Consider the following 24,811-nt stretch of genomic DNA (forward strand, 5'->3'; position numbering starts at 1 on the left):
GCATATTAGATATAATATTCAAAAAAGCAGGGTCCTTATAATTTTGTCTTGTTTTAAGCCCTGGATATTCCATAAACCAATTTTCAGGTTATTCGTGGTCATTGTTAAAGAATCAATGATGGTAAGATGTTGGGAAGTTTTGTAATAAATTGATTTTTTTAAGACATGATTGCATGTGCTTATAGATAGATAGCCTAGATAATTTTTATTAACCAATCATGGTGCCCAAAATTTTAGCTATACAATCAAATGAATGAATTACAAAATAAAGCACAGAAAATGATTAGAATGATTAAAGTACATTTAAACAACAACAAAAAACAAAAAAACACATGTCTCTGCTAGACTGACCTAACCGTAAACAGCCCTATTGGCTAATTACCATTCTGAACAATATCACGGTTTTGACACTTCTTCTAGTATTCGACAATTACTGATACAATGTCTCATACAAATAAGTTATTTATAATCTAAAACTGTATATAAATTGAACGCGTTAGATAAAAAAAAACGACCTGTTCACAGTAAAATGGTAAAAACGTACGTTGTTGTATATGTTTGTCTAAACAAAATATGCGTCATCTACAAATCAAGAGCAGATTACTCCCAACTTTACTTCCGGTTACCTCGATTTCATTGCCGGTTTTGGCGCACGTGTAAAATTAGCTTATTTTGTTAATTTCTAGAAGAATGGGTGAAGAAAACTTAAGCAAAAAGTATGATAAAGCCCCTAATGTGTTTCACATTCATTGCTTATCTTTATTCTGTAAAACCTCGCACCTTTTTCTTATGCAGAGCAAAACAATACAGCATTACATGCAACTGGTGATTGCATCATCATGTCATCAAAAGTACATACATAAATATAACTCAGAACAAAATAAACATGATTTATACCATATTAAAGAGAATTAAAATGTGGAAATTGATTTATACTGCACGAAAACGCCAATTTTATACATTTTAAGAATACAGATTGCTATTGTTGAATATTGTGACTAATTTTAAGATTCAAGTAACTGAAAGTCGCTTTAATATAGTATACACAATTGAAGTATGTGTCTTGTTTGTAATTTCCCTGTACAATACTGTGGAAGTTATTCTTTAGATCGAGCTGTATACCCTTGAAAAGTTGTAACAACTTTGACATGTTTTTAATTTTTTGTTTAATTATCCTGATTGTTAATAATAATAGATCCTTCAAAAAACTTGAAAGATAATTCTCAAATGATGGATATAATTAATATATTTAAAAAGATACATTTTATAACAAAATACATTTCCAAATGCTGTCTTTCTGGTACACCATTGTACACACTTCTAATATATTGTTTCAGTAACCTACATTTATAATAAAACTGAATCCTACTTTTTAGCAATGTGTTGCATCACTTCTTTTTGTATGATGTAATGCAGAGAAAACTGTGTACCTTCATGTATAAAACTAAAGATAATATTGACCCCGTATATTGCTTTGATAAGCACACAGTGAAATTAAGTAAATGGCTTCTTATACAATTACTTTGTCCAAAAAGTAAGTTTTATAGGATTAATATACAATGGATTCAAAATAAATCATGAACATGTAAATATTGTTTGCTTCAGTACATTTGCCTGGTTAATTTAATGAGAATAAGAAAGGTTATGAAAAATCGGACAAAAATATAGTCAATGATTTGATTTATTTACAACTATCAATAAATATTCCAGTGCAGCTACATGTACATTTATGCATGTACTGAAAATTACTCTAAAGTTATAAAATTCATGTCAGACTGAAAGTAGTTGAACACCATAGACATTGATTTTAATCATTTCTTTACAAGAACCAGATTTTAAAGTTACAAATTTCACTTTAAGTTTCAATAGAAGACAATTCACTGTACTTATATCCCTTATTAAACCTATAGCTACTATTATTACAAAATCAATAGTAAAAAGTTTGACAGAAGTTATATATTTGTATTGTTCTTGTAAAACTTCTAAAATTGCATTTTTGAAAGTCGTTATTTTTTTTCCAAGAAATTAAAAATGTTTAGCTCTGCATTGAGAAAAAGTTGTTTTTGGCTTGTCCAATGTTCTAAAAGGCTAGGAGGACAAAGATCTGGTTTTCTATTAGCAACAAGAACCACACGTCTAACATATGCTCAATGCAGGTAATTGACAAAACTAAGTGACTAAAATATTATTAATTTTATAAAAAAATATTACTTTTTGTCTCAGACACTGCTACACTGACATTTGGATCTGTACACATACATGATGATGACACATGTACATTTTTATAAATAAACCACAGTCTATCAAGTTAAAGTTAATACTGCATTTGATAATGGTTCTAAATTAAGTACAAATGTATACTTGCTGTTTTAAGAAGATTAGTTTTATCTCTTAAACAATATTGAAAACTGAACAATAAGTATGTTTACTGTACATATATATATTTGTTGAAACACAGCTGTCATTAAACTCATTTATGAGAAGAAGAAAATTGGCGAGTGAAAGAGGATTTTTTTCTTCTAAATCTTAAAATCAGCCAATAAATTTCACCCTGCAATTCTATTGACAAAACTTGAGGATCCAGAAAGGTCTTTAATTTCCAGATCCTTGTAAGCAATGGTCACAGGATCTAATGTATAATATATATATTACGGATTACAAATGTGTCGAGGTTTGTGATTGGATAACAACACAGAGATGTCAGTATATATTCAGGAAACTTCTGGGGTATATACGACGTTTTTATCCCCAATTGGGACCTAAAAAACGACATGTAGTCAAAAGCTATCAGACTGTCAGAGGCTCTCAGAGGGAAAATAATGACGTGCTTCAGTCAATAATACATGTTTGATACATAATCACGCAATTTACACTTTTAATACTTAAATTTAATGTTAAAAGTGTTATTATAAATTATTACATACACGATAAAATTATTTTCACAGCAAATTAGAAAATCCTTCATGTATGCCAAACATATCAGGTTGGGTTTTTTAATATATATGTGTTTGTCAACAAATACCTGCACTGGAAAATAACGTTAAGTTAGGGGTAATCCGTAATATATGTGTAATTCAGGTCTCAAAAAGGGTATATACTGTGTCTAAGACCTGAATAACATTTAATATATTTTAATCAAAATTTTCCCTTTTACTTGAATTCTAGACTTCATGATAATTGAGTTTCCAGACTGTAAGCAGACAGAAATTGTTTTTTCAAGTCCATGATAAGACATCTAATTACAGAAAAATAAATTACAATGTATACACCATGTAAATTTTGACTAGGACTAAATAAACCCCATCAACCACGTTGATGATCTTTAAGTTAAATAATTTTAGAATGTGTCAGATTGAGTTTTTCTCAATAAGTTAAACTGATAGAGATAACATGTTCTTACTACAAATAAAGTAAGTGTCATAAACACATTTTTATCTAAATATGTATTTCATGTTAGCTAAGTGCTGGAACTTGAAAATATATTAATAAATCTGAATTACGTCCCATTCATTTCTGTTTGATTCAGAGAATTTGTTTATAATCATAGAGAGGACTTGTGCCAATCTAGATCTTTTTAAATGCTAATATCTTGCAGGGACAAAATGTTTAATGTATATTTTTGTACTTTCAGTGAACTTAAAAGACGAATGAAAGCAGAAAAAAAAGCTAAAGAAAAAGCTGAAAAAGGGCCTCAGAACACACCACAAGTTAACGAATCAGACAAAGCTGTGAAACCAAAAGATGATGAAGAAATTGATGCAAATGTGTGTATTAACTACTTTAGGTGGTGTCTTGATATTAACAATAGAAAAACATCTTAATTGTAAATACAGTGTTGGAAGAACATGAGTTGATGAGACAATATCCCAATATTTATAGCAAATTATTTAGGCCAAAAAAAATATTTGTCTGTTTACGGTTACATGCTTTAAAAAAAAAAGGGTAGGTAGGTGAGTATTTTCAGTTTATTTTAATTTTTGTGACATGATTTGAGTGTGCTGGTTTGTCTTGTCATCATGGTCATGGTCCAAGTTCATCATGGGCCGACTTAACCCGTAACTTTAATGATTGGATTATTTCCCTTTGTCAATGATTGGGAAAAAATGGCAGCAAAATGTTTATTTCACCACACAAGTCGCGAAGTTCCTGTCAACAGCTATCATATTCATGATCATGAATGTTGGAATGTATCGGGCAACACTATCTTCACTTTTCACAAGAGTTCAGTTTATTTTTCATTTAAGACGGATATAAAATGGCTTAGGGTTGCGCTCTACATAGGGGAGGTGGGTAACCGTAAACAGACATATATATTTTTTTGGCCTTAGGCAAAGAAATATTGATGAAAAAGTAGAACATGTACATGGTACATACATGTATAATATTGAAATGCAAAATCTACAATACTTAATATTATGAGATATACTAATATATAAGATACATTTGTAACTACACAAACGTTTTCATGCTGTCCGGTTAATTGTTTTACTTTAAGCAATTAAAAGACTGACTTTGCCATGGTTTTTTATATGACCCAGATACGTCACATGTTCTGACACAACTTTACAAGCAAAATGCACTGAATATTTTCTCAAATACAAGTTCTTATTTCTACATTTCTTAAAACAGAAATGTACTCATTAGTAACTTTAAGTGATTTCATACCAAAAATTATAAACATCTTGGGCATATTCCACATTCTGAGTAAAGAATAGTGGTTGACCTTTAGTATTTTCAAAATGGAAATAACGATAACATTGTTTGTTACAGGAATACTTCAAGCTCAGGTCAAAATCTATTGCACAGCTTAAAGAAAAGGGACAAAACCCCTATCCACACAAATTTCATGTACAGATGTCTCTGTCCACATTTATTGACAATTATGACAGTACACCTATGGGAGAAACTAGGGAAGAGGAAGTCACTGTGGCAGGTTTGTCTATTGTAGAGTTGCTTTCTTTTTTCTAAAACTAGCTCAGATCAATAAGATCAAAACTCTAAAACTGCTTCGACAGAAAAGCCAAAACTGTCAATATTTAACTTTAAAAAGAGACATGGGGTATATGTCAAAGGGATCCAAATCTAACAACATACATTGACATCAAAAACATTAAAATACCCCAAGATAGCTGCATAGACAATGTCTCAGATAAATAATGTTTGAACTGAGTTAACAAAGATCTGCACCTATTAGCTCATATAAACCCCAAAAATATGAAGACAAGCGTTTGAATGACCAATATTGGCATATTTTACAGTATTGTGGTACAGAATATTGTGTTCTGTCTCCTACTTTCATGATAAAAAAAATATAGAAGGCATTACACATGAAAAAACAAATTTCTGAAAATTTATGATCAGTATGGCATAATTCTTCAAAAAAGGAGAAAATAATGTAAGAGATTATTGAATGGTTGCAAAGGATGTAGAAAAAAATTAAAATTTTAAACGAAAAAATATATTCGTGTTACTTGGCAAAAAATATATTGTTTTGGCGATAGAGGTGCCAAAAAAATAATTGACCATTGGGAAACCCTGAATTTACCGCAAATCTAAACTTCTTCAGAAGTGAAAACTGGAGTTTTCCAAATGTATTAAGAGTTATTTGCTCTTTGACTTATTTGAAAAGGTTAAAATTGTCCATCATTTTACTTGAACAAAAAAACGTAGTTTAAGATAATTGTTATTAATATTTTACAGGAAGAGTTCATGCTAAAAGAATGTCCAGTTCCAAACTGATATTTTATGACTTGAGAGCTGAAGGAGTCAAAATCCAGGTCATGTCAAATGCAAAGTTAGTAACCTTTAAAGTCTTATAGTAAAAGTAAAATGAGAGATAGTCCTTATAGTGTTGAAAATACATAATAGTTATAAACATTTCGCCATTGGGTTTGCGAAAAAGATATCAACATGATATTGGGGTCATGTGACTTTGTAGACCAAAATATAATTGGAAATCCATATAATTTTATGTTCAAATTTTATTTACAAACTCTCAAGTTTATTTTTGAAGTAAACCAAGTTAAAAGATAAGCACATGAAATGTGGATACAATGAATGCATTTCTGTACATATTTTTTCTTATTGTATCAGTAGAAGTATAACTCACTGAGCAAAGAACAAGCTGGAATTTTGAAGATTGTGGAAATGGGAGTGTTGGCTAATTCATTGGTATTCAATTATAAAATAATAATCATATTGAAAGAATGAATAAGAAAGTCCGACGAGAGTGCACTGGTAAATGTTTTTCCATTCATTGTCTAACATGTTTTTTATTTATCGTGTTTATGATATGTTTTGTCCTTTTAGATTTTTTGAACCAGAAGATTCTTTTGATGAAATAAATGACAATATAAAACGAGGGGACATTATTGGTGTTGTAGGAAAACCAGGTAAATTATTTCACTTGTTTATCAGAATTCACAAAATTTATTTTTTTGTTTGACAGTATGCCTTATTTTGCTTGTCCTAAAAAAATGTATAGAAACTGCAGTTTTAAAAGGGTTACTACTTATTATACTGCAAAACTAACGAAGTCTAAAATGGAAAAGAAAAGAAAAAAAAACATGATCAGAAGCCTATTCGTTGCTTTGCACCACTAGCTATCCGGATGGGTCATGGCACTCTTGAAATATCTGGCTTTTAAATTATCATTATTCATGAATATAATAGTACAACCATAAACATAATGATTTGACTAGCTAATAAATGTAACAACAGCGTATCACAAATTTTTTTTGTTCATACTTAATGTTCTGACAACTTTTTTTACCTGTCAGTGAAATGATAACAAAAAAATTGATATTTTAACAAGCACTTGATGTTCACCACGCAGTTTGTATGAAAGCTTGCAAGAAAAATTTAATATTTATGAATAGAATATATTTGTATCAATGCTTACTATTTTGTAGGTAAAACAAAAAGAGGAGAGCTGAGTATTATACCAAAGACAATAACATTATTATCTCCATGTCTTCATCAACTGCCACATTTACATTATGGTCTTAAAAACCAGGTAAGGACATCGAAAATAAGGGTCTTGTAGCAAAGGACATTTCTTTAGTTAACAACCAATGAAAAATATGTTGACTCTGCAAACTGATATTTTTACAGAGAAAAAACCTTTTTGACTCGAAGAGAAAAAAACAGTTTAGGTGCATTTCAAAAATTTGCAGAAGATTGACCTGTGGTTGGAAGTTTTCAAGAAATTTTGTTAAAATATAGAATTTTCTCAATTTTGTTTTGTTTGGAAGCTATATCTAGTTGTGAAAAATGCAGGATATTACCATCTATGCTTGTATTTGACATAATTGTTCCTAAAATTTAATACATGATTTCATATACTATATATAATACAAAAACAGAGAAATGACAGTAAACTCTGTAAAAATACAACCTATTTTACAATTAGTAGAGGCTTGCATGGTATTGAAGGAATCTACATTTATCACTTATAACTAATTGTATAATAGAATGGTGTAAAATTCAACTGTCATAATATGATTGTTCTTACTGTCATTTTCATTTGTTTTACAGGAAACGAGATACAGACAGAGATATTTAGACATGATTATAAATGAACCGGTCAGACAGAAATTTATAACCAGAGCTAAAATTATAAACTACATTAGAAAATTCTTTGATCAACAGGGTTTCTTAGAGGTGAATAATAAAAAAAAAATAGAAATTATTTATGTTGGAAAATTGAAAAAAAAACATACAATGACAGATGTAATAATTTTCCACAACCATTCCATTCAAAAGTAGTGTACTGGTTAGTAATTCTTAAAATGGAATTGCTCTCAATATACATTATGAATTATGAATTCTTTAAACCAAATTTGAACAAAACTGCAACACACAAATCTGTTACAAGATTTATTAACTATATAAAGAGGTAAATTAGTCTAAAGGTTAAAATGACCAATCGTTTGTGTGTATTTTACAGGTAGAGAATTCTCGCAATATTTTTTTTTCTCTCGAAAAGCAAAAGAAAGCGTTAATTTAACAACTCTATTATTTGGAATGAAAGCAGTGTTTTGTTCTTCATGATTTATGTATATTCGCTTTGAAGTTTTGACAAATTAAATACTTCAGAATAAAATACAAGTATATTTGTTATACAAATAGAAAGAAGAGAAAGTAACCATATACTATTGAAATAGTTAGGAAAGTAGATATAGTTGGGGGTTGGGATATATTACCTTTCATTACATTTGTCTGTATTTACAGGTAGAAACTCCACTAATGAATATGATCCCAGGTGGTGCTACAGCCAAACCTTTCATCACACATCACAATGATCTTAACATGGACTTATATATGAGAGTAGCACCAGAACTTTATCTCAAAGTAAGTAACCATCATTATAACAGGATTATTTCCCCTTAACCAGAGATTTATTATTTGCAGCTATAATTTATTTCTTTTAGCTTGATTCTTTTGTAAAGTTTTCGTTTTCATTAGAAAGTAGTATAAATATGATATAAAGTTTTAGTTGGAGTTGTTTGAAATGAAAATAAAATCAAGAATTCTAAAGTTTGAAAAAAAAATTCTGCAAAGTGGAAGTTCACAGGTAAAGTTGTCAAATTAAGAATGAACGTTTCCAGAGACTTTGATAGTTGCATTGTTAATTTTGCAAGCCTAATACTCATATATAAAAATAAGAAAATGAGGAATGATTGCCAATGAGCTACTTACATTAAAAACAAATACATTTACTATTAAGACCATGAATTATAATCATGATTATGAATAGGTTTAATTAAAACTTGAATTATCTTTTATCAAAAGAATCATTTAAAATAATTATTGCATATATTGGTTAACTTTTAAAATTCTATCTTTTTAATGTAAAAAAAATTGCTATATTAATTAACCTGATCATTGTCCTGAAAAATTACAATTTCTGAAAATTATCAAGAGAAACACTTTAAATATCCAATCTAGATTAATTTCGTAATAAAATGTATTGATTTGGGCATACATACCCTTGTAAAATAAAAAAAAATGTATTTATAATTCCCAGATGTTAGTGGTTGGAGGTATGGACCGTGTATATGAGATAGGTAGACAGTTTAGAAATGAAGGCATTGACTTAACACATAACCCTGAGTTTACAACATGTGAATTTTATATGGCCTACGCAGACTACCACGACCTAATGGTAATAACAGAGTCACTGGTATCTGGTGAGTACAATGAATACTGGGTCAACTTGATTAGAAATGCTACATATACTATTCAGAAACCTGAAAATAGTCCTGTCAACAAAATTTGATGCTGAAAAGGATTTTTTATTACACTGCATTTGACCTCCAATAAATTTATATTGTGTAAGGATATTTTAAAAAGATTGATTCAAATTAAATTATTTACAAACACTAATATTTACAAGATGAGACCTGTATTTTGTCACAATATCATGAAGTGTAGTTACATTTAAAGAGAATGTAAAAAAAACCCAAAAAACCAAATTAATATAACTTTGCAAGTTCATATCCAAAAATGAATTTTCGTTTAAACCATTCATTTATTTCTGCTCAGTCTGTACTCAAAATAAACATTTTATGGTAATGGTCTTGCACATTAAGCTGTCAAATCTATCAAACATTCATGACAGCTCTTAGAAAGGTCGTCTCTGACATAAAGGGAAGGTATTGGCCTAAAACTGATGAAACCCAAGGGTCTTCAGAATAATTCAGGACTAATGCCACAAGATTGTAACTTTATCTAGATCTTGAGAACAGTGAAAATGTATCAAAACAGAGATAGAAGAGGTAACACAAATATGCATAATATTGTCCTGTTTTATTTTTAAAAGATGAGAGTGAACTCTATCATTTACATTCATACTAACTTTTTATTTCCAGGTATGGTAAAGACCTTGACCGATGGCTATAAAGTACCCTATCATTTTGAGGGTCTATATTCATTCTAACTTTTTAATTCCAGGTATGGTAAAGACCTTGACTGGTGGCTATAAAGTACCCTATCATCCTGAGGGTCCAGATGGACCAGTGTGGGAAGTGGATTTTACACCACCATTCAGAAGGATTAAAATGATTCCAGAATTAGAGTCCAAATTAGGAGTTAAATTTCCAAATCCTACAGAATTTGGCAAAGAGGGTAGGTTTTGTTTAGTGAAAATGACAAGGTAGGCTCATTATGTGTTGTCCTTTGCAATTATCAGCTTGAGTTATAAATCTCACATCTTTCTCTGTGAAATCATCGATTTACATATTTTGTTTTCTGAACCAAACCCAACCCTCATTATAAATGCATTCAATGTCAATTCTATTGTGTTTGAAGGACAAGTTTCACTTTTGGCAAAGTATGGTTTTGAATTTCAACTTAATTATAAAATAAGGTTAGTTTATGAATCCATTTTGAAAACCTTATTGCAATCTAAAACAAATCTCTTCAAAATGAAATATTAAATGAGCCAAAGTCAGCTTATTTTAGCCCTGTTGACAGAGTTCGTGAAAATGGTCGGTTCTTTCGGTCAAAATGAGGCTTGGACCAGTATTTTGAAAGCTAGTGCCGGTCCCGATGACCGATGTAAAAACGGCCTTTGTAGTGCCTTTTTTATCTGTAATTAGTTGTACCGCAACTAATTCCAATATGTGTTTACATTGGTCTTCAGATGTACCTGCTGCTAATTTCCGGTACTGGTTTCCTGTTATAAAAAAACTGAAACCTATGGAAACCAAAGTGCCAATCTACACGTGGCCTGCTAAATTTGTTCTTGGCAAACAATTGGCGATTGAAATCTTAGATTGAGATAACAAATACTGAGAAAATGATTCAGTTGATGAAATAGATAGAGAAAATGACTTTAATTAAGAACAATCAGAAGATCAGAACTGGTCCTTCATTATTATATTTGTCCGTGACTGTGAAAATAATAATAATAAAGTTATTTTTGGATAAAATATGTTATTATTTTTATTTTAGAATCAAATTGACAGATTTTTTAGGACTGGCTAAAATTTTGTAAGACTGACAAATAATCTTGCTTTGTCTGTCCCATGACCGACAGCTCAAACAATGTTTTCACGAACTCTTGTGTTGAAGTAAGCCAAAAGCATGACATAAAAGAATTATTCCTCTAAATATTTTCAGAAAGTAGAAAATTTCTTGATGACCTATGTAAAAAGAATGGAGTAGAATGTACATCACCAAGAACAACAGCCAGGTTATTAGACAAAGTATGTACATGTATAATCTTCTTGTTCAACTCGGGGAGTTATATAAACCTGGGAATCATCTTTGGGCTATTCCAGAAAAAAATGTATGGGGGTTGGAAGGCACATTGTATTAATAATACATGGGTGATGGGTATCAGAGCAATTTTTCACACTATAATGCACTATATTTCTCAATTAAAATTGTCTGGGTGGTGGGTGCTGACAAAAACTGCCTTCCAACCCCAACCCCCCCCATACACTTTTTCCTGGAATAGCCCTTATCTGATCCTTAAATTCTACAGGATTTTTCATCTGTTAACCAGTTGCAGACCAAATATGCTTCTCTATGTAGTAACCCAATTATGAAAGTGCTTTCACTGGGTACCATGTATGTTTTAAATAGAACATTCTAAATAGCCAATGGATTTTTTTTTTTAATAATCATCCATTTATAGATAACTCTTTGTCAAGATGACAGTTCACAATTTTTGCAAACAATCATTATGGATAGTATTCATTTGGTTATACTGTTACTAGTACCAGATGTTAATTTGTTTGAATATCATCAGCAAATTATCCTTTAAATTCTGTCAAGTAAGGCCATTTTCAAATTAACTTTCGTATTCTCAGACACAACAGAATATGCCAAAAATTCATTGTTGATAAAAAAAAAAAGGAATTTGTAAAATAAACTGTTGTTAGAATTAAACCTCTTTTGAACTATTCAAAGGGGGATAACTCTTAAAATATTTGGGAAAATGAAATTATTTCCTCTCTTTTTGTCGAGCCTTCGACTTTAGTCGAAAAAGCGAGACTAAGCGATCCTACTTTCCGTCGGCGGCGTCCACAAATATTCACTCTGTGGTTAAAGTTTTTGAAATTTTAATAACTTTCTTAAACTATACTGGATTTCTACCAAACTTGGACAGAAGCTTGTTTATGATCATAAGATAGTATCCAGAAGTAAATTTTGAAAAAATAAAATTCCATTTTTTCCGTATTTTACTTATAAATGGACTTAGTTTTTTCTGCGGGGAAACATTATATTCACTCTGTGGTTAAAGTTTTTAGAATTTTAATAACTTTCTTAAACTATCCTTGGTTTGTACCAAACTTGGACAGAAGCTTGTTTATGATCATAAGATAGTATCCAGAAGTAAATTTTGTAAAAATAAAATTCCATTTTTTCTGTATTTTACTTATAAATGGACTTAGTTTTTTCTGCAGGGAAACATAACATTCACTCTGTGGTGAAAGTTTTTAGAATTTTAATAACTTTCTTAAACTATCCTGGGTTTGTACAAAACTTGGACAGAAGCTTGCTTATGATCATGAGATAGTATCCAGAAGTAAATTTTGTGAAAAAATAAATCCATTTTTTCCATATTTACTTTTAAATGGACTTAGTTTTTCTGTGGGGAAACATTACATTCACTCTGTGGTTAAAGTTTACTTTCTTAAACTATCCTGGGTTTGTACCAAACTTTGACAGTAGCTTATTTATGGACATTTTCTTCCAGTTAACATTGCATACAGTCTGCAGTTAAAGTTTTCAAAACATTTATTAGATTCATTAACTATCCTAGATTTTTACCCAACTTGGACAGAAGCTTCTTACAATCAAAAGATAGTATCATGAGGAATATTTTTATTGATTGTTTTCCTCATTTTTGTTGAGCCTGTGATTTACAGCAATAGTAGGCGAGACACTGGGTTCCGCGGAACCCTTACAAATTTTTATTGTTGTTTAATGTAAAAATGTAGTTTCGTTGTCTCTGCTCGTGACAACCTCAGACGTTGATATTTACATGCATATACTATATATAAAATGCAAATGTGATTGTCTCCTTGGTGATGAATTATGGGAAAGCAACAAACAATGTTTTATTTTGGTAGAATGTTGGTGGCTTTAAGTTTTAATTCATTATTTTGGTGGAATATTACACTTTTCATGCTTTATTAAGTCAAAACTTGTGGTCATGTATACATAGATATAATTTTTTTTTTGACAGAACAAATATCTTGTGAGGTGTTCAAAACTTTATTTTATGTTAGATCAAGGAAGAAATTTTATGCTTTAGCCATTTTTAGCAACCATTCATAATGTTTCCATGTTATTTTTTCCAGTTAGTTGGTGAATATATAGAAGAGCAATGTATAAGTCCAGCCTTTATTACAGAACATCCACATATTATGAGTCCATTAGCTAAATGGTAGGTATTTTGTTTCTACTATCTCTTATGTAAGAAATATCTAAAATTTCCTGAAATTATCAATTCTGTCAGTGTGAATAATACCCTTTAAATCATAGCATTTCACAGAGGTCTGATGGTGAGAACAGTCAATTCTGTCAGTGTAAATATAACCATATTTATATAAGGGTTATTTTTTGCAGGGTGCAAATTATCGCTTATTTTTGCGAATAGAAATTTATTGCTAAAATAAATTCCACCAATTTAAACCGGTTCATGCACAAGTATTTATAAAAGTTTTGAATCCACCAAAATAATATCGCCAAAATACTTTGTATACCTTATTCAATGAAAAATGTGAAATTCTACTCCTGCCAAAATAACCCACTATACGGTAGGTACCTTGTAAATCATAGCATTTGGCAGAGGTGTGAGGGGAACAATATTCAATTCTGGATTTTTGGGTTGGTAAATCAAACAGTACATTATCAATTACATAGATGGAAAAATGTGAAGTGCTGACAATATTTAAAAGAACCTATTTTTCCTGCTTTCGTTAAACAATAAAAAGGTTATAAAGAGGATGATGAGTTTATATAACAGTAAGAATATTATTTAGCTTCAAAAATGTTCTGCAGATTATGTCTGTATCACTTTAATACTGCAGTAGGTGTTTAGATTAATAAGAATTTTTGTTGATAATTAATGGGTGTCCCAGTTTGATTTACTATATCACAGTTTATCGCTATTTTGTGCATTTTTCCTTTGATCTTTTTTTGTGATAATTTTCATATCATGCTACTCGCTTGAGATGGAAAAATTATCGCTAGAAACTAAGGACGCCACGTGCGTTGTTAACGAAATTGACATTGAAATTGACAACTTCGTCATAGGTAAAATAGCGATAAACAGATTATCATTGGTCATCTCAACTCGATTGCTTTTCTCACTTTCGCTGTTCCAGCTCAAGCGAGAAAATCATTCTCGTTGAGATAATCAACGATAATCTATAAATATTGATGGATTATGACCTCATTTAAACTTTCAGCTAAAAAAAACTTTTTATATATGAAGGAGTGCAATGTTCATAATTGTTATAAGTTTTAAAAGTATTAAAAAAATCATTTAAAGATATTTTGCTATGTGTATGGCATGCTTAGATTTAAAATCTGCTACATTAGATCAAACTATTGATATGTATCATTTTATGGATACCAAGTTTGGATTCAAGTTCAAAATTTAACAACAAATTTAAATTTGCAACAGTGGTTTGCATACTTTTGTATAACAACAAAATCAAATATCTACCAAAAATACAATTTTGAATACAGAAAAAAGAACCAAATCCACAGTACATCTTTACAAGCTAAAAAGTTTGTTCTTCTCATATGAGACATAGGAAAAGTAACATATCAAAACTTTACATGATGTATTTTGCCTGATTTTAATATTTCACAATTGAGATTTTTTTTTGAAGGCATAGAACAACACCAGGTTTAACAGAAAGACTAGAAATGTTTGTTTGTAAAAAGGAGATAATAAATGCATACACAGAGTTAAATGATCCTGTAGTCCAGAGAGAGAGATTTGCACAACAAGCTAAAGTTAGTTCTAAATTTGTACAAGTTCACTGTTTTCATCATTATTTTGATTTTTTTCATTCAAAAACACTTGTCATTTTACAATTAAGTGTCTGTCTCAATCCATACAAAGTCATCCAGAACCAAGGTTATAAGATCATCTTTATATTCTGTTACAAGGAAGGTCTAGTCATGTAATGATATTAGAAAAGAAAAAAAGTTCAAAGATTTACCTTATGATGGGCTTTTTACTAAAAATGGAATTTCCATCAACATCAAAGGTTAAAAACATGCTATGATTGATGAAATAGGCCTTTGATATCCACTGAATATTGTGTAGGCATTATAGTATGATTTTATCAATACTATGAAACAATATGGTACAAATGATTATGCTATATTCCTTTGAATTGCATAAAGGTCACCAAAAGGTCAAATTTCAAATTTTAAAAAATTTGCCATAATTCAGGATTTTAAAGTCTTCCCAGGAAAAGAGAGCTCGAGGATATTTATTTCTTTTAATTTTGGTCTTTTGAAACTATTGTTTTAGCTTTATGTAAGAATTGAATGCTTTTTTGTAACTTCATTGGGGTGTAAAAGCATTGACCAAAGTACAGTTTGTATGAAGTGTGGATGCGCTTCATTTCTAAAAATGTGTGCACGGTCAACACTCTAACAACGTTATTAAGTTACAAAAAGAAGCATTCAATACTTATAATTACATTTTTCGAATTACATAATGAAACATACATCTAATGTCATTATTTACAAATATTAAAAAATTGTCATCTGCAAATAAATTATCTCCATGAATTTTATTAATCTTATAGTGATAGTTATGGATTTTGGCAATTTTTATGCCCACCTACGATAGTAGAGGGGCATAATGTTTTCTGGTCTGTCCGTACTTCTGTCTATTCTTCCCACTTTAGGTTAAAGTTTTGGGTCAAGGTAGTTTTTGATGAAGTTGAAGTCCAATCAACTTAAAACTTAGTACACATGTGCCCTATGATATGATCTTTCTAATTTTAATGCCAAATAAGAGTTATTGACCCCAATTTCACGGTCCACTAAACATAGAAAATGGTAGTGCGAGTGGGCCATCTGTGTACTATGGACACATTCTTCTTATAAATTTTTCACTTGGTTACAGTAAATTCTCAAGTAAAATTATGAAACTTTTAAAAACCTGCAGACAGATGTACTTCTATGCTTAATCTCACTTGCACATTATTTTGTATCAGTTCGTGTTGTAAATCCATAGAAATATGTAAGCAATTTATGCAACCACTACAGAAAAGTATATGTATGTAAAAATGTACTTTCAGTTGAAGAAAAATAAAACAATTAACATAAATCCATAGAAATATGTAAGCTACAATGTACATATGCAATCACCACAGAGTGCATGTATGTAAAAATGTACTTTCAGTTAAAAAAAAAAAATAATAAAAATATTTCAATAAATCCATAGAAATATGTAAGCTGCATATGCAATCAACACACAAACGTGCATGTATGTAAAAATGTACTTTCAGTTAAAAAAAATAAAACCAACAAACTTGTTAAGTAACATTTAATATTGATCAAGATTGTATATTAAGTAACATATTTTAAGTTAAAAATTGTATTCGAGATTGTGTATTGAAAGAACAAACATAAGTAAACAGTTAGAATGCACATTGTTAATTCACAAATGCCAACTAGTATGAGATAAGTACCAGAATTTTTCTGATACTAAATTTTCAAATTCTTTTAAACTACACTTAATAATTTCTTTCATTTCAATATTAGTGTAAGGCCAAACAAAAAATAGATAGTTAAATTATAAATTTTAAAGTCCTCGCCGAGGCGGCTCGGACTTTAAAATTGATAATTTAACTATCTCGATTGGATAAATCCGATAATCCACTGGTATCAATGTAAGAATCTATATATATATATATTTTTTTTTAAATATACTTTTTCACTTTTTTGGTCTTTTGGAAAAGGTTGTTTGTGCTGTATTTAGACCCTTCGACAATGAAATTTGTTTTACATGGACACATATAAAAATTGCAGTTTTTATCCAATGCAATCATAGGTTTGAACGTAATTTTCATTTTAGACTTGTTTATATATATAAATAAATATATTTCAGGATAAAGCCGCTGGAGATGATGAAGCTATGTTTGTAGATGAGAATTTCTGTACGTCTCTAGAATATGGTCTGCCCCCAACAGCTGGATGGGGTCTAGGGGTTGACAGATTAGCTATGTTTCTTACAGATTCAAACAATATAAAGGTAAAATGTTAATGTTTATAAATTGAACTTTTCTTGTGTACTTATAAGTATGCCTTTAAAAATCTGTTTTGATTCATTTATTTATCTACAGGCCTCTACTTTTAATGAGAGACATACTTGAAAATTGTTTATGTTTTCAATTGAACTATAAATCTCTGTTTATCCTGACAAATTCAATGGTTCATATTTTATGATTGAAGAAAGTGTTTTATTGCATATGTATTGTACGCTTCAAATCAAATAAATTAAAAAGTCCATAAAATGAATTATATCACCAGTAGCATAGATTACTTTCATGTTAGCAGAAATCAAAACGATGATATTTTGTCTTTTCAGGAAGTATTATTATTCCCCGCCATGAAACCTGATGACCAGAAACCCCCAGTCAAAGAAGGAGAAGAAGGAAATGAAAGCTAACGAAAAAAACATTTCATGACATCTTGTTATTTATTTATTATTTTTAAGAATCTTAATTGCATGAGAATTTTCTTACAATAATGGTAAGATATTTTCATTAGGCCTATTGTTAATGAAAATCTGTATTTCATGCAGGATTTTATAAATGACTTTAACAGTAAATCATTTGAAAAAAGAAGATTCAGTAAGACCTTTAACTTACCATAAATAAGATTTTGAGATAAAGATTTCGAAGAAAAGACCAGAAATATTATTTTTATACAAAAACAAAACTGATATGCCACTCATTAATTAAAATTGGCTTTGTGTTAGGTACCTTAGATCAATTGAGGGCTACACAAAACAAAAATTTTACACTTTTTTGCAGTGTTGATATGAATATATGTACAGTTCTTAATTAAGAGAACATTTTATTTGTTGAATCATGAAGCTAAGACGTCAAATAAGACATTTCTAGAATTACTTAAATTTTATCTTTATAATGAAATATTCTGTCATTTTGCATGTAGGACAAAAATGGCATTTGAATCACATATCTTTAACCAATTCCTTTTACTTGAACATAGTGTTTTGAAGAATTACAGGTTTTGGGAGCTTTTGTTTAATCATTTGCATCAGTGTACCTTTAGTTATATACACATGATTTCTTGAGATACGGATTAGTTTATAGACATCAAATATTCTGAAATTCAAGAATTATATTGAATATGGAGTTTTGCTTGAAATTTCCTACATCAAGCTTATATTGAAAAAGATTTTATTAGTAAAAAAAGTCTAGAATACCAAGCTTGTATGAAAACAGCTGAAATATGAAATAAATTTTTATTAAACTTTCTGAAACAAAAGTCTAGATTTAGTTATTCAAGTTTTTATTATGCAGTAGTTTACTGTCAGATTAAAAATTAAGAGACCTTGCCATACAAATCAGTTTAATTGTATTTTGTCCAATGACAACATAGAGACAGAAAATGTTGAGTACTTAATCAATCTCAGTTTACTGTGAAGGATGTTAACAACAGTGTGTATATTTAGATTGAAATTTATGAATTTGTGTCTGTTTTATAAACATTGGTTGTTTGAGAGAAAAATAAAAGTGCTACATATTTATATAATGAATGTATTGTTTGTATGTTATATGCAATTCTTCACCTTCACTGTAAACCAACAATGGACCCATCAACATTGAGGTAGATCAATCGTAGGCCTGATCAACCCTAAGATTAAAAGCAAGAAGCATTTAGGAGCAGGAGAAAATATAAAAGGTGTGGTATGATTGCCAATGAGATAACTCTTCACATGACAACAAATGACACAAAAAAATAACAATAGGTCATCTTACAGACTTCAACATATAGAGCAAAGCCCATAAGTCTACATAAGACTCATCAGTGACGCTCAAATCAAAATATTAATAAAGCAGACTTTAATTGTATTCATGATGCATTTAGGGATGACATCAAAAGTTCAATGTAGGATAAAATACTGAATTCACCTAGTTTTTTTCGCCCACCCCCCTTCTTAACTTAATTTTTGAAAAATTGATTTAAGGTGGTACCCAACACTTTCACTTAAATTAATTTGGCTCGTTTAATTTTCATAAAATTTTGACAAAGTATTTACTTTGACCCTTTTACAAAAATATAAAAAATTCAAAAAATTTGAACCAAGCGTTTTGTCAGAAAAATTACACTGGTTATATAGCAGTTTGACGAACACTTATTTTGGTCATTGAGAAGCTTTATATTGCCTTCACAACGCAACGTAATTAAAACGTTTAGCTGATATTACAGAGTTATCTCCCTGTAGTGTTAGGTACCACCTTAACCAAATGGATATATGTAAAATCGATTTTATATTAACAAAACTTGCAGCAATGTTGGAATCAGTTTTGGACACAATCATCAGCTTAAAAACTGAACATGGAATCAAGTGCCAAGTTATTATTTTTTTCTTAACATTTCTGTATGTTTAGAAAAATGTTATCAAATCAAATCAAATCAAATCAAGTTTATTGTACAAAAACAGGCCTCCAGCCCACGGTACATAGAAAAATGTTACAAATAGGTCAACTTAAATGAAATTGTCTGTGTACTCTTTGTAAGAATAGTGCATTTAAAAGATTGTTTGCGTGTTTTGGATAAAAATCATTTGAGATAGAGAGAAACTTAACCGATAAACAGAGAATCAAAGCTAAAGTTTTCAACTCAAATAAGAGTTACAGCCCTTAAATTATGATTCTTACCTTTTGTATTGACCAAAACTAAAGCAGAAAACTACTAGGAACAATGTCAAGATAAACTACATAAAAAAAAAAGATTTTAGAATTCTATCTTTACCCATAGTTGTAGAAATATACTTTACATTGTCTTATCGGGGCCTTTTATAGCTGACTACGCGGTATGGGCTTTGCTCATTGTTGAAGGCCGTATGATGACCTATAGTTGTTAATGTCTGTGTCATTTTGGTCTTTTGTGGATAGTTGTCTCATTGGCAATCATACCACATCTTCTTTTTTATATATTAGATTCAGAATGGCAACACTGGCTCTTTTCACAAAAAAATACTTGTGTAAGTCATACACATTTCATTATAACTTGTTATCATACGTTTTTTTCTGATAAGAGTCCATGGCTATCTAGATACTCCAGTGTTGTTGCATTATGTAAACACATCAATTCTGTGCATTTAAAAAAATCAAACTTATCCAGTGCTAAAAGAAGAATAACAATAGTGATATCACTCCTTGGTACCCTTATCACAAAGACCTAGAATATTTTTTACATTTGAGACATTTCACGATGTCCACTCTTGATGTAGTTATTTATAGAAATTTTTATCAAATAACTGATAAAAGATTTAATAGTATTGCAGTTATTAAATGACAAAATTTATGATTACTGTAAGTACAAAGACATATTTATGATATTTGTTCAACTTATAAGGGAAACATTTTAATTTGAAGAGAAAGTATGAGGCACTAAAACTGCATATTTTTTTATCTTTGTTATGGAAAAGACCTCCTTTTAAAACTGAAAATAAGCAATCTGCTACTCTAATGTACCGATTTGTACATGTATCATTAGTTTTAAGGTAGAAATGTATTATCATTTTTGTAGAGCCTGCAACTTTTGTTGCAGAAAGCTCGACATAGGGATAGTGATCTGGCGGCAGCAGCAGTAGCTAACTTCTTAAAAGCTTTATATTTTAAAAGGTAGAAGACCTAGATGCTTCATACTTTGTATATATATATGCATCACGTTACAAACTTTCCGTCAGTCACATGTCCAATGTCCTTGACCTCATTTTCATGGTTCAGTGACTACTTGAAAAAAAGTTAAGATTTTTTGTAATGTTAAATTCTCTCTTATTATAAGTAATTGTATAACTATATTTGATATGTGCGTACCTTGCAAGGTCCTCGTGCCCATCAGACAGTTTTCACCTGACCTCGACCTCATTTCATGGATCAGTGAACAAGGTTAAGTTTTGGTGGTAAAGTCCATATCTCAGATACTATAAGCAATAGGTCTAGTATAGTTGGTGTATGGAAGGACTGTAAGGTGTACATGTCTAGCTGACAGGTTTCATCTGACCTTGGCCTCATTTTCATGGTTCAGTGGTCTAAGTTAAGTTTTTGTGTTTTGATCTATTTTTCTAATACTTTATGCATTAGGTCAAATATATTTGGTATATGGAAATATTTGATGATCCATATGTCTGTTAGGCAGGTTTTATTTGACCTTGACCTCCTTTTCACGGTCCATTGCTAAGTATTTTAAGTGTTTGGGTTCTGGTGTGTTTTTCTTAATTTATAAGCAATAAGTCAACTATATTTGTTGTATTGAAGAATTGCTAGCTGTACATGTCTGCCTGGTATGGTGCATCTGACCTTGACCTTATTTTCATGGTTCATTGATCAATGTTCTGTTTTCTTGGTTAATGTTGAGTTTATGTGACAGGTGTAATAAAGCTTTATATTTAGGTCTGACTATCAACATAATATCAATGATTAGTAAAGAAGGCGAGACATTTCAGCGTGTGCACTCTTGTTTAAATCTAGCATTTGGAACCCACCTTTGCAAGTAATATCCATAGAGAAATCAGGTTATGAGAATATCGAGAAGAGGGGTTTCAATTCATACCCGAGGGATATTCAACTCATAAATCGACTGCTAACAAAAAACTACCAAAAGAAAAACAACATAGAAAACTAAAGACTTAGCAACACGAACCCAACAAAAACCCGCAGTGATCTTAATGCTTTTGAAGGATGAGCAGATTAGCTTTACATCCAACACCCTTTTATAAGAAAACACTTAAAATCAAGCAAAATGGCATGGCCACTATTTAAAAACAAAACGAAGCACTTTTGTCTCCCCACCTTCATAAAGGAAACAAGAAATTTTATAAAACATCATTTCAAAGTTCTCGAAAATCCTGAAAGCCTCTTTTTACCTTCCTGGCCTAAATGGCACGTGTATTTTTTTTTTCTCATCACTTGGCATCTGTCGTCTTTGCACAGGTCTTTAAGTTTGTCCATTATACTAGTATTAAGTTCAACTTAAGGTAGGGCCATGTTAGCTATAACCTTTACTTGGTTACCGTCGTCGTCGTAAACTTTTACAACGATCTTTTCTGAAACTTGACCCTTTTTAAGCAACAAGGAATAAAGTCTAGTTTATAAACTTTTTTTTCATTTTGATCAATATACAAACATGGCTTAAAATATAACATAGGATTAAAATGCAGTTTTTGGTGTTTCCTATAAAATGAAAAGCAATCCAGAGAATAAGTGGCTGGCAAATATTTATTAGCAAATCAAGATCTATAAGTGATGATCATGTTATTTAGACGTATTTGACAACCTAATTTGGAGTCATTGCCCTTGAAATAATAATTTAGAAGAAATTTGCCGGGTTTTGGTTGTTATTCTTTACACTTTCATGTAAAGAAAAATTTTAAACAACAAAAATGTTCAGTAAAGTTATTTCTACTGCGAACAAAAAATGTAAATTGATCCTTTATAACCTATAGGAGTTATTGCCTTGAAAGATTATTTCTAACATTTTTAAGTATTGTTTAGAAACTATGATATAAAAACTTCGAACAGCAAAAATGTTAAGCAAAGAAAGACCTACAAATAAGACAATTCCTATAGGAGTTTTTAGCTTATTGCTCATATACTTGTCTACTAGCATGGCTAGTATATGATCGAAAATCACACGCACACTATCGGTTTGTGTTCACTAAAATTCCGTTTTTGAAAATTGTCAGTTAATCCTGGGTCAAATCACTTCAGGTAGGTACTAGTTTGACATCTGAATTCAACTATTAACTTAGTATATGTGGTGACACAAATGCGTATTCTTATCCAAAGTATCAGTGCCTATGCGTTCTATTTACAACTTCATAGGACTTATAGTTATACGTCCTTGATATTCCTTGCGCAAAAATACCACGCTCATGCATAATCATTTATTTCAATCGCGAATGCGAAATTTTGGACACGGCAGTAAGAGCTTGGCATGTGAGTTTCATCATTGCTTACGATAATCTGACCTCTAGCTGTTTCTCTTTTGTTTTCTTTTTTAAGTCACTGTCCTTTTATAAACTTTGACAATTTCGAAATGCCATGGATTTTTCTAACCAAGGAAAAGATTAATAAAGTTCGTACTTTGTTTGGCCTTTTTTACTATTCAAGTTTATTCGAGCGTCGCTGATGATTCTTTGTAGACTTAACTCGCGTCTGGCGCTCAACATGTTAATAATCCTGGTATCTTTTTATATCTACATGTCTTTTAATATAAATTGATTCTTTTGAGAGTATGTTCAGGTATTCATAAAAACTTCTGAAAATAAGATGTTCTACAAAACAAAGTTTCCCTGAAGAATATTTGGATTAATTTAAGTAAAATCAGGTACTTAAAATGCGATGTTTTAAGTACCAAAATAACTTAAAGTCTCTATATAAGAGGTTCAAATGAAGCTGGTGTGTTACTCTTACGAAAAATGTATGAAACCTTCTTTTAAGATGCCTGCCACAAGTGGAAAATGAACTTTAAATTTATCTTTAAAACATATTCCATGAGTACAGACAACTTCATTAACGAGTTGAGAATACGAAGGCATCCATGTAGGAAACAAAATATACAAATATGACAGATAAAATAAATGCATCCGGATTATTAGTGCGTAAATCTATATTGCTATAGTTGATTTGTGCAATTTGCATTATACACTCGGTTTGTAGAAATATTATTACTATTGCAAGTTCGTGCAATAGTTTTATGAAAAACTGATGTACAATCACAAGTAATAAATGAAATAGTCGAGCTTTAAATGAATATTCAAATAGTAGCTGTTTATACACTTTTCTATTCACAATTATCCAACATTTCTTTCAACTGACTTGTGCAAAAATATATATTTTAATAAAGGAAGTTCATCACTATCTTCTTCTATTCGCAGTCAACTAGATTTATTTCAATTCAAAAGCAAACACAAATTTAGCAACAATCTTTTGGTGACCAGTCAGCGGTTTTAGGTTCACGTATTGCTTTTTTTAAAGAAAGCAACTGGCTTTTACTTTTAGATTATTTGTAACCCAATTGTGTAACTTGAAAAGAGTAAGTTTCAAATAATTACTTGGATTCCCATATGTCCAACTGATTTCATTACTGATCGATTGCCTTGATTGCTATGTACATTAAATATGATATAGGTGTATGTGTACGCGTTCCTCTCGTATGAGTGGCCGTTCATGTCATTTGCGCGATTATATACGCGTATATAATTTTCAACGCGTATATATACGCGTATATTGTGGTTTTCAACGCGTATATTGTGGTTTTCAACGCGTATATTGTGGTTTTCAACGCGTATATTATCGTTTTATACGCGTATATTGTTAAAATAAACACGTTTATACTTTATTCCAATTTATTTATCATATACGCGTTAATATACGCGTTATTTGCATAAATATACGCGTTAATATACGCGTTAATATACGCGTTATTTGTGTTAATATACGCGTATGAAATCATTATATACGCGTTAATAAACATTCGTTTGTCTTATTGTTTTAACCAATGAAATCTGCGTTCTTAAACTGGTTTGCATGTGACAATTGTATAACGGTCCGTGTAA

General features: G+C 30.3%; 1 protein-coding gene across 2 annotated transcripts; it reads left to right on the plus strand.

Annotated features, from left to right (window-relative positions):
• Window positions 1–604: 604 nt before the first annotated feature.
• Window positions 605–18,778, plus strand: LOC134721501 (lysine--tRNA ligase-like). Of its 2 annotated transcripts, XM_063584563.1 has the most exons (16): window positions 611–716; window positions 2,023–2,156; window positions 3,632–3,764; window positions 4,771–4,933; window positions 5,701–5,794; window positions 6,310–6,392; window positions 6,912–7,015; window positions 7,537–7,662; window positions 8,233–8,352; window positions 9,029–9,191; window positions 9,955–10,128; window positions 11,125–11,210; window positions 13,317–13,402; window positions 14,859–14,985; window positions 17,102–17,245; window positions 17,582–18,778. In XM_063584563.1, the coding sequence occupies exons 2-16, from the start codon at window positions 2,032–2,034 to the stop codon at window positions 17,660–17,662; spliced, it is 1,809 nt and encodes a 602-aa protein (XP_063440633.1). In that variant the 5' UTR covers window positions 611–716; window positions 2,023–2,031; the 3' UTR covers window positions 17,663–18,778. The 2 variants fall into 2 exon arrangements, with proteins under 2 accessions (XP_063440634.1, XP_063440633.1); XM_063584564.1 differs by lacking the exon at window positions 2,023–2,156 and having other exon boundaries at window positions 605–716.
• The last annotated feature ends 6,033 nt before the right edge of the window (window positions 18,779–24,811 follow it).

This window comes from Mytilus trossulus, chromosome 6 (assembly GCF_036588685.1).
Source record: "Mytilus trossulus isolate FHL-02 chromosome 6, PNRI_Mtr1.1.1.hap1, whole genome shotgun sequence".
NCBI classification, from domain to species: Eukaryota; Metazoa; Mollusca; class Bivalvia; order Mytilida; family Mytilidae; genus Mytilus; species Mytilus trossulus.

Coding starts and splice junctions, on each gene's coding strand:
- LOC134721501 (XM_063584563.1), top strand. CDS start 2,032: ATGTTTAGCTCTGCATTGAGAAAAAGTTGTTTTTGGCTTGTCCAATGT. Junction 5,795..6,309: donor CAGGTCATGTCAAATGCAAA/GTTAGTAACCTT, acceptor TTGTCCTTTTAG/ATTTTTTGAACCAGAAGATT. Junction 10,129..11,124: donor TACAGAATTTGGCAAAGAGG/GTAGGTTTTGTT, acceptor AAATATTTTCAG/AAAGTAGAAAATTTCTTGAT.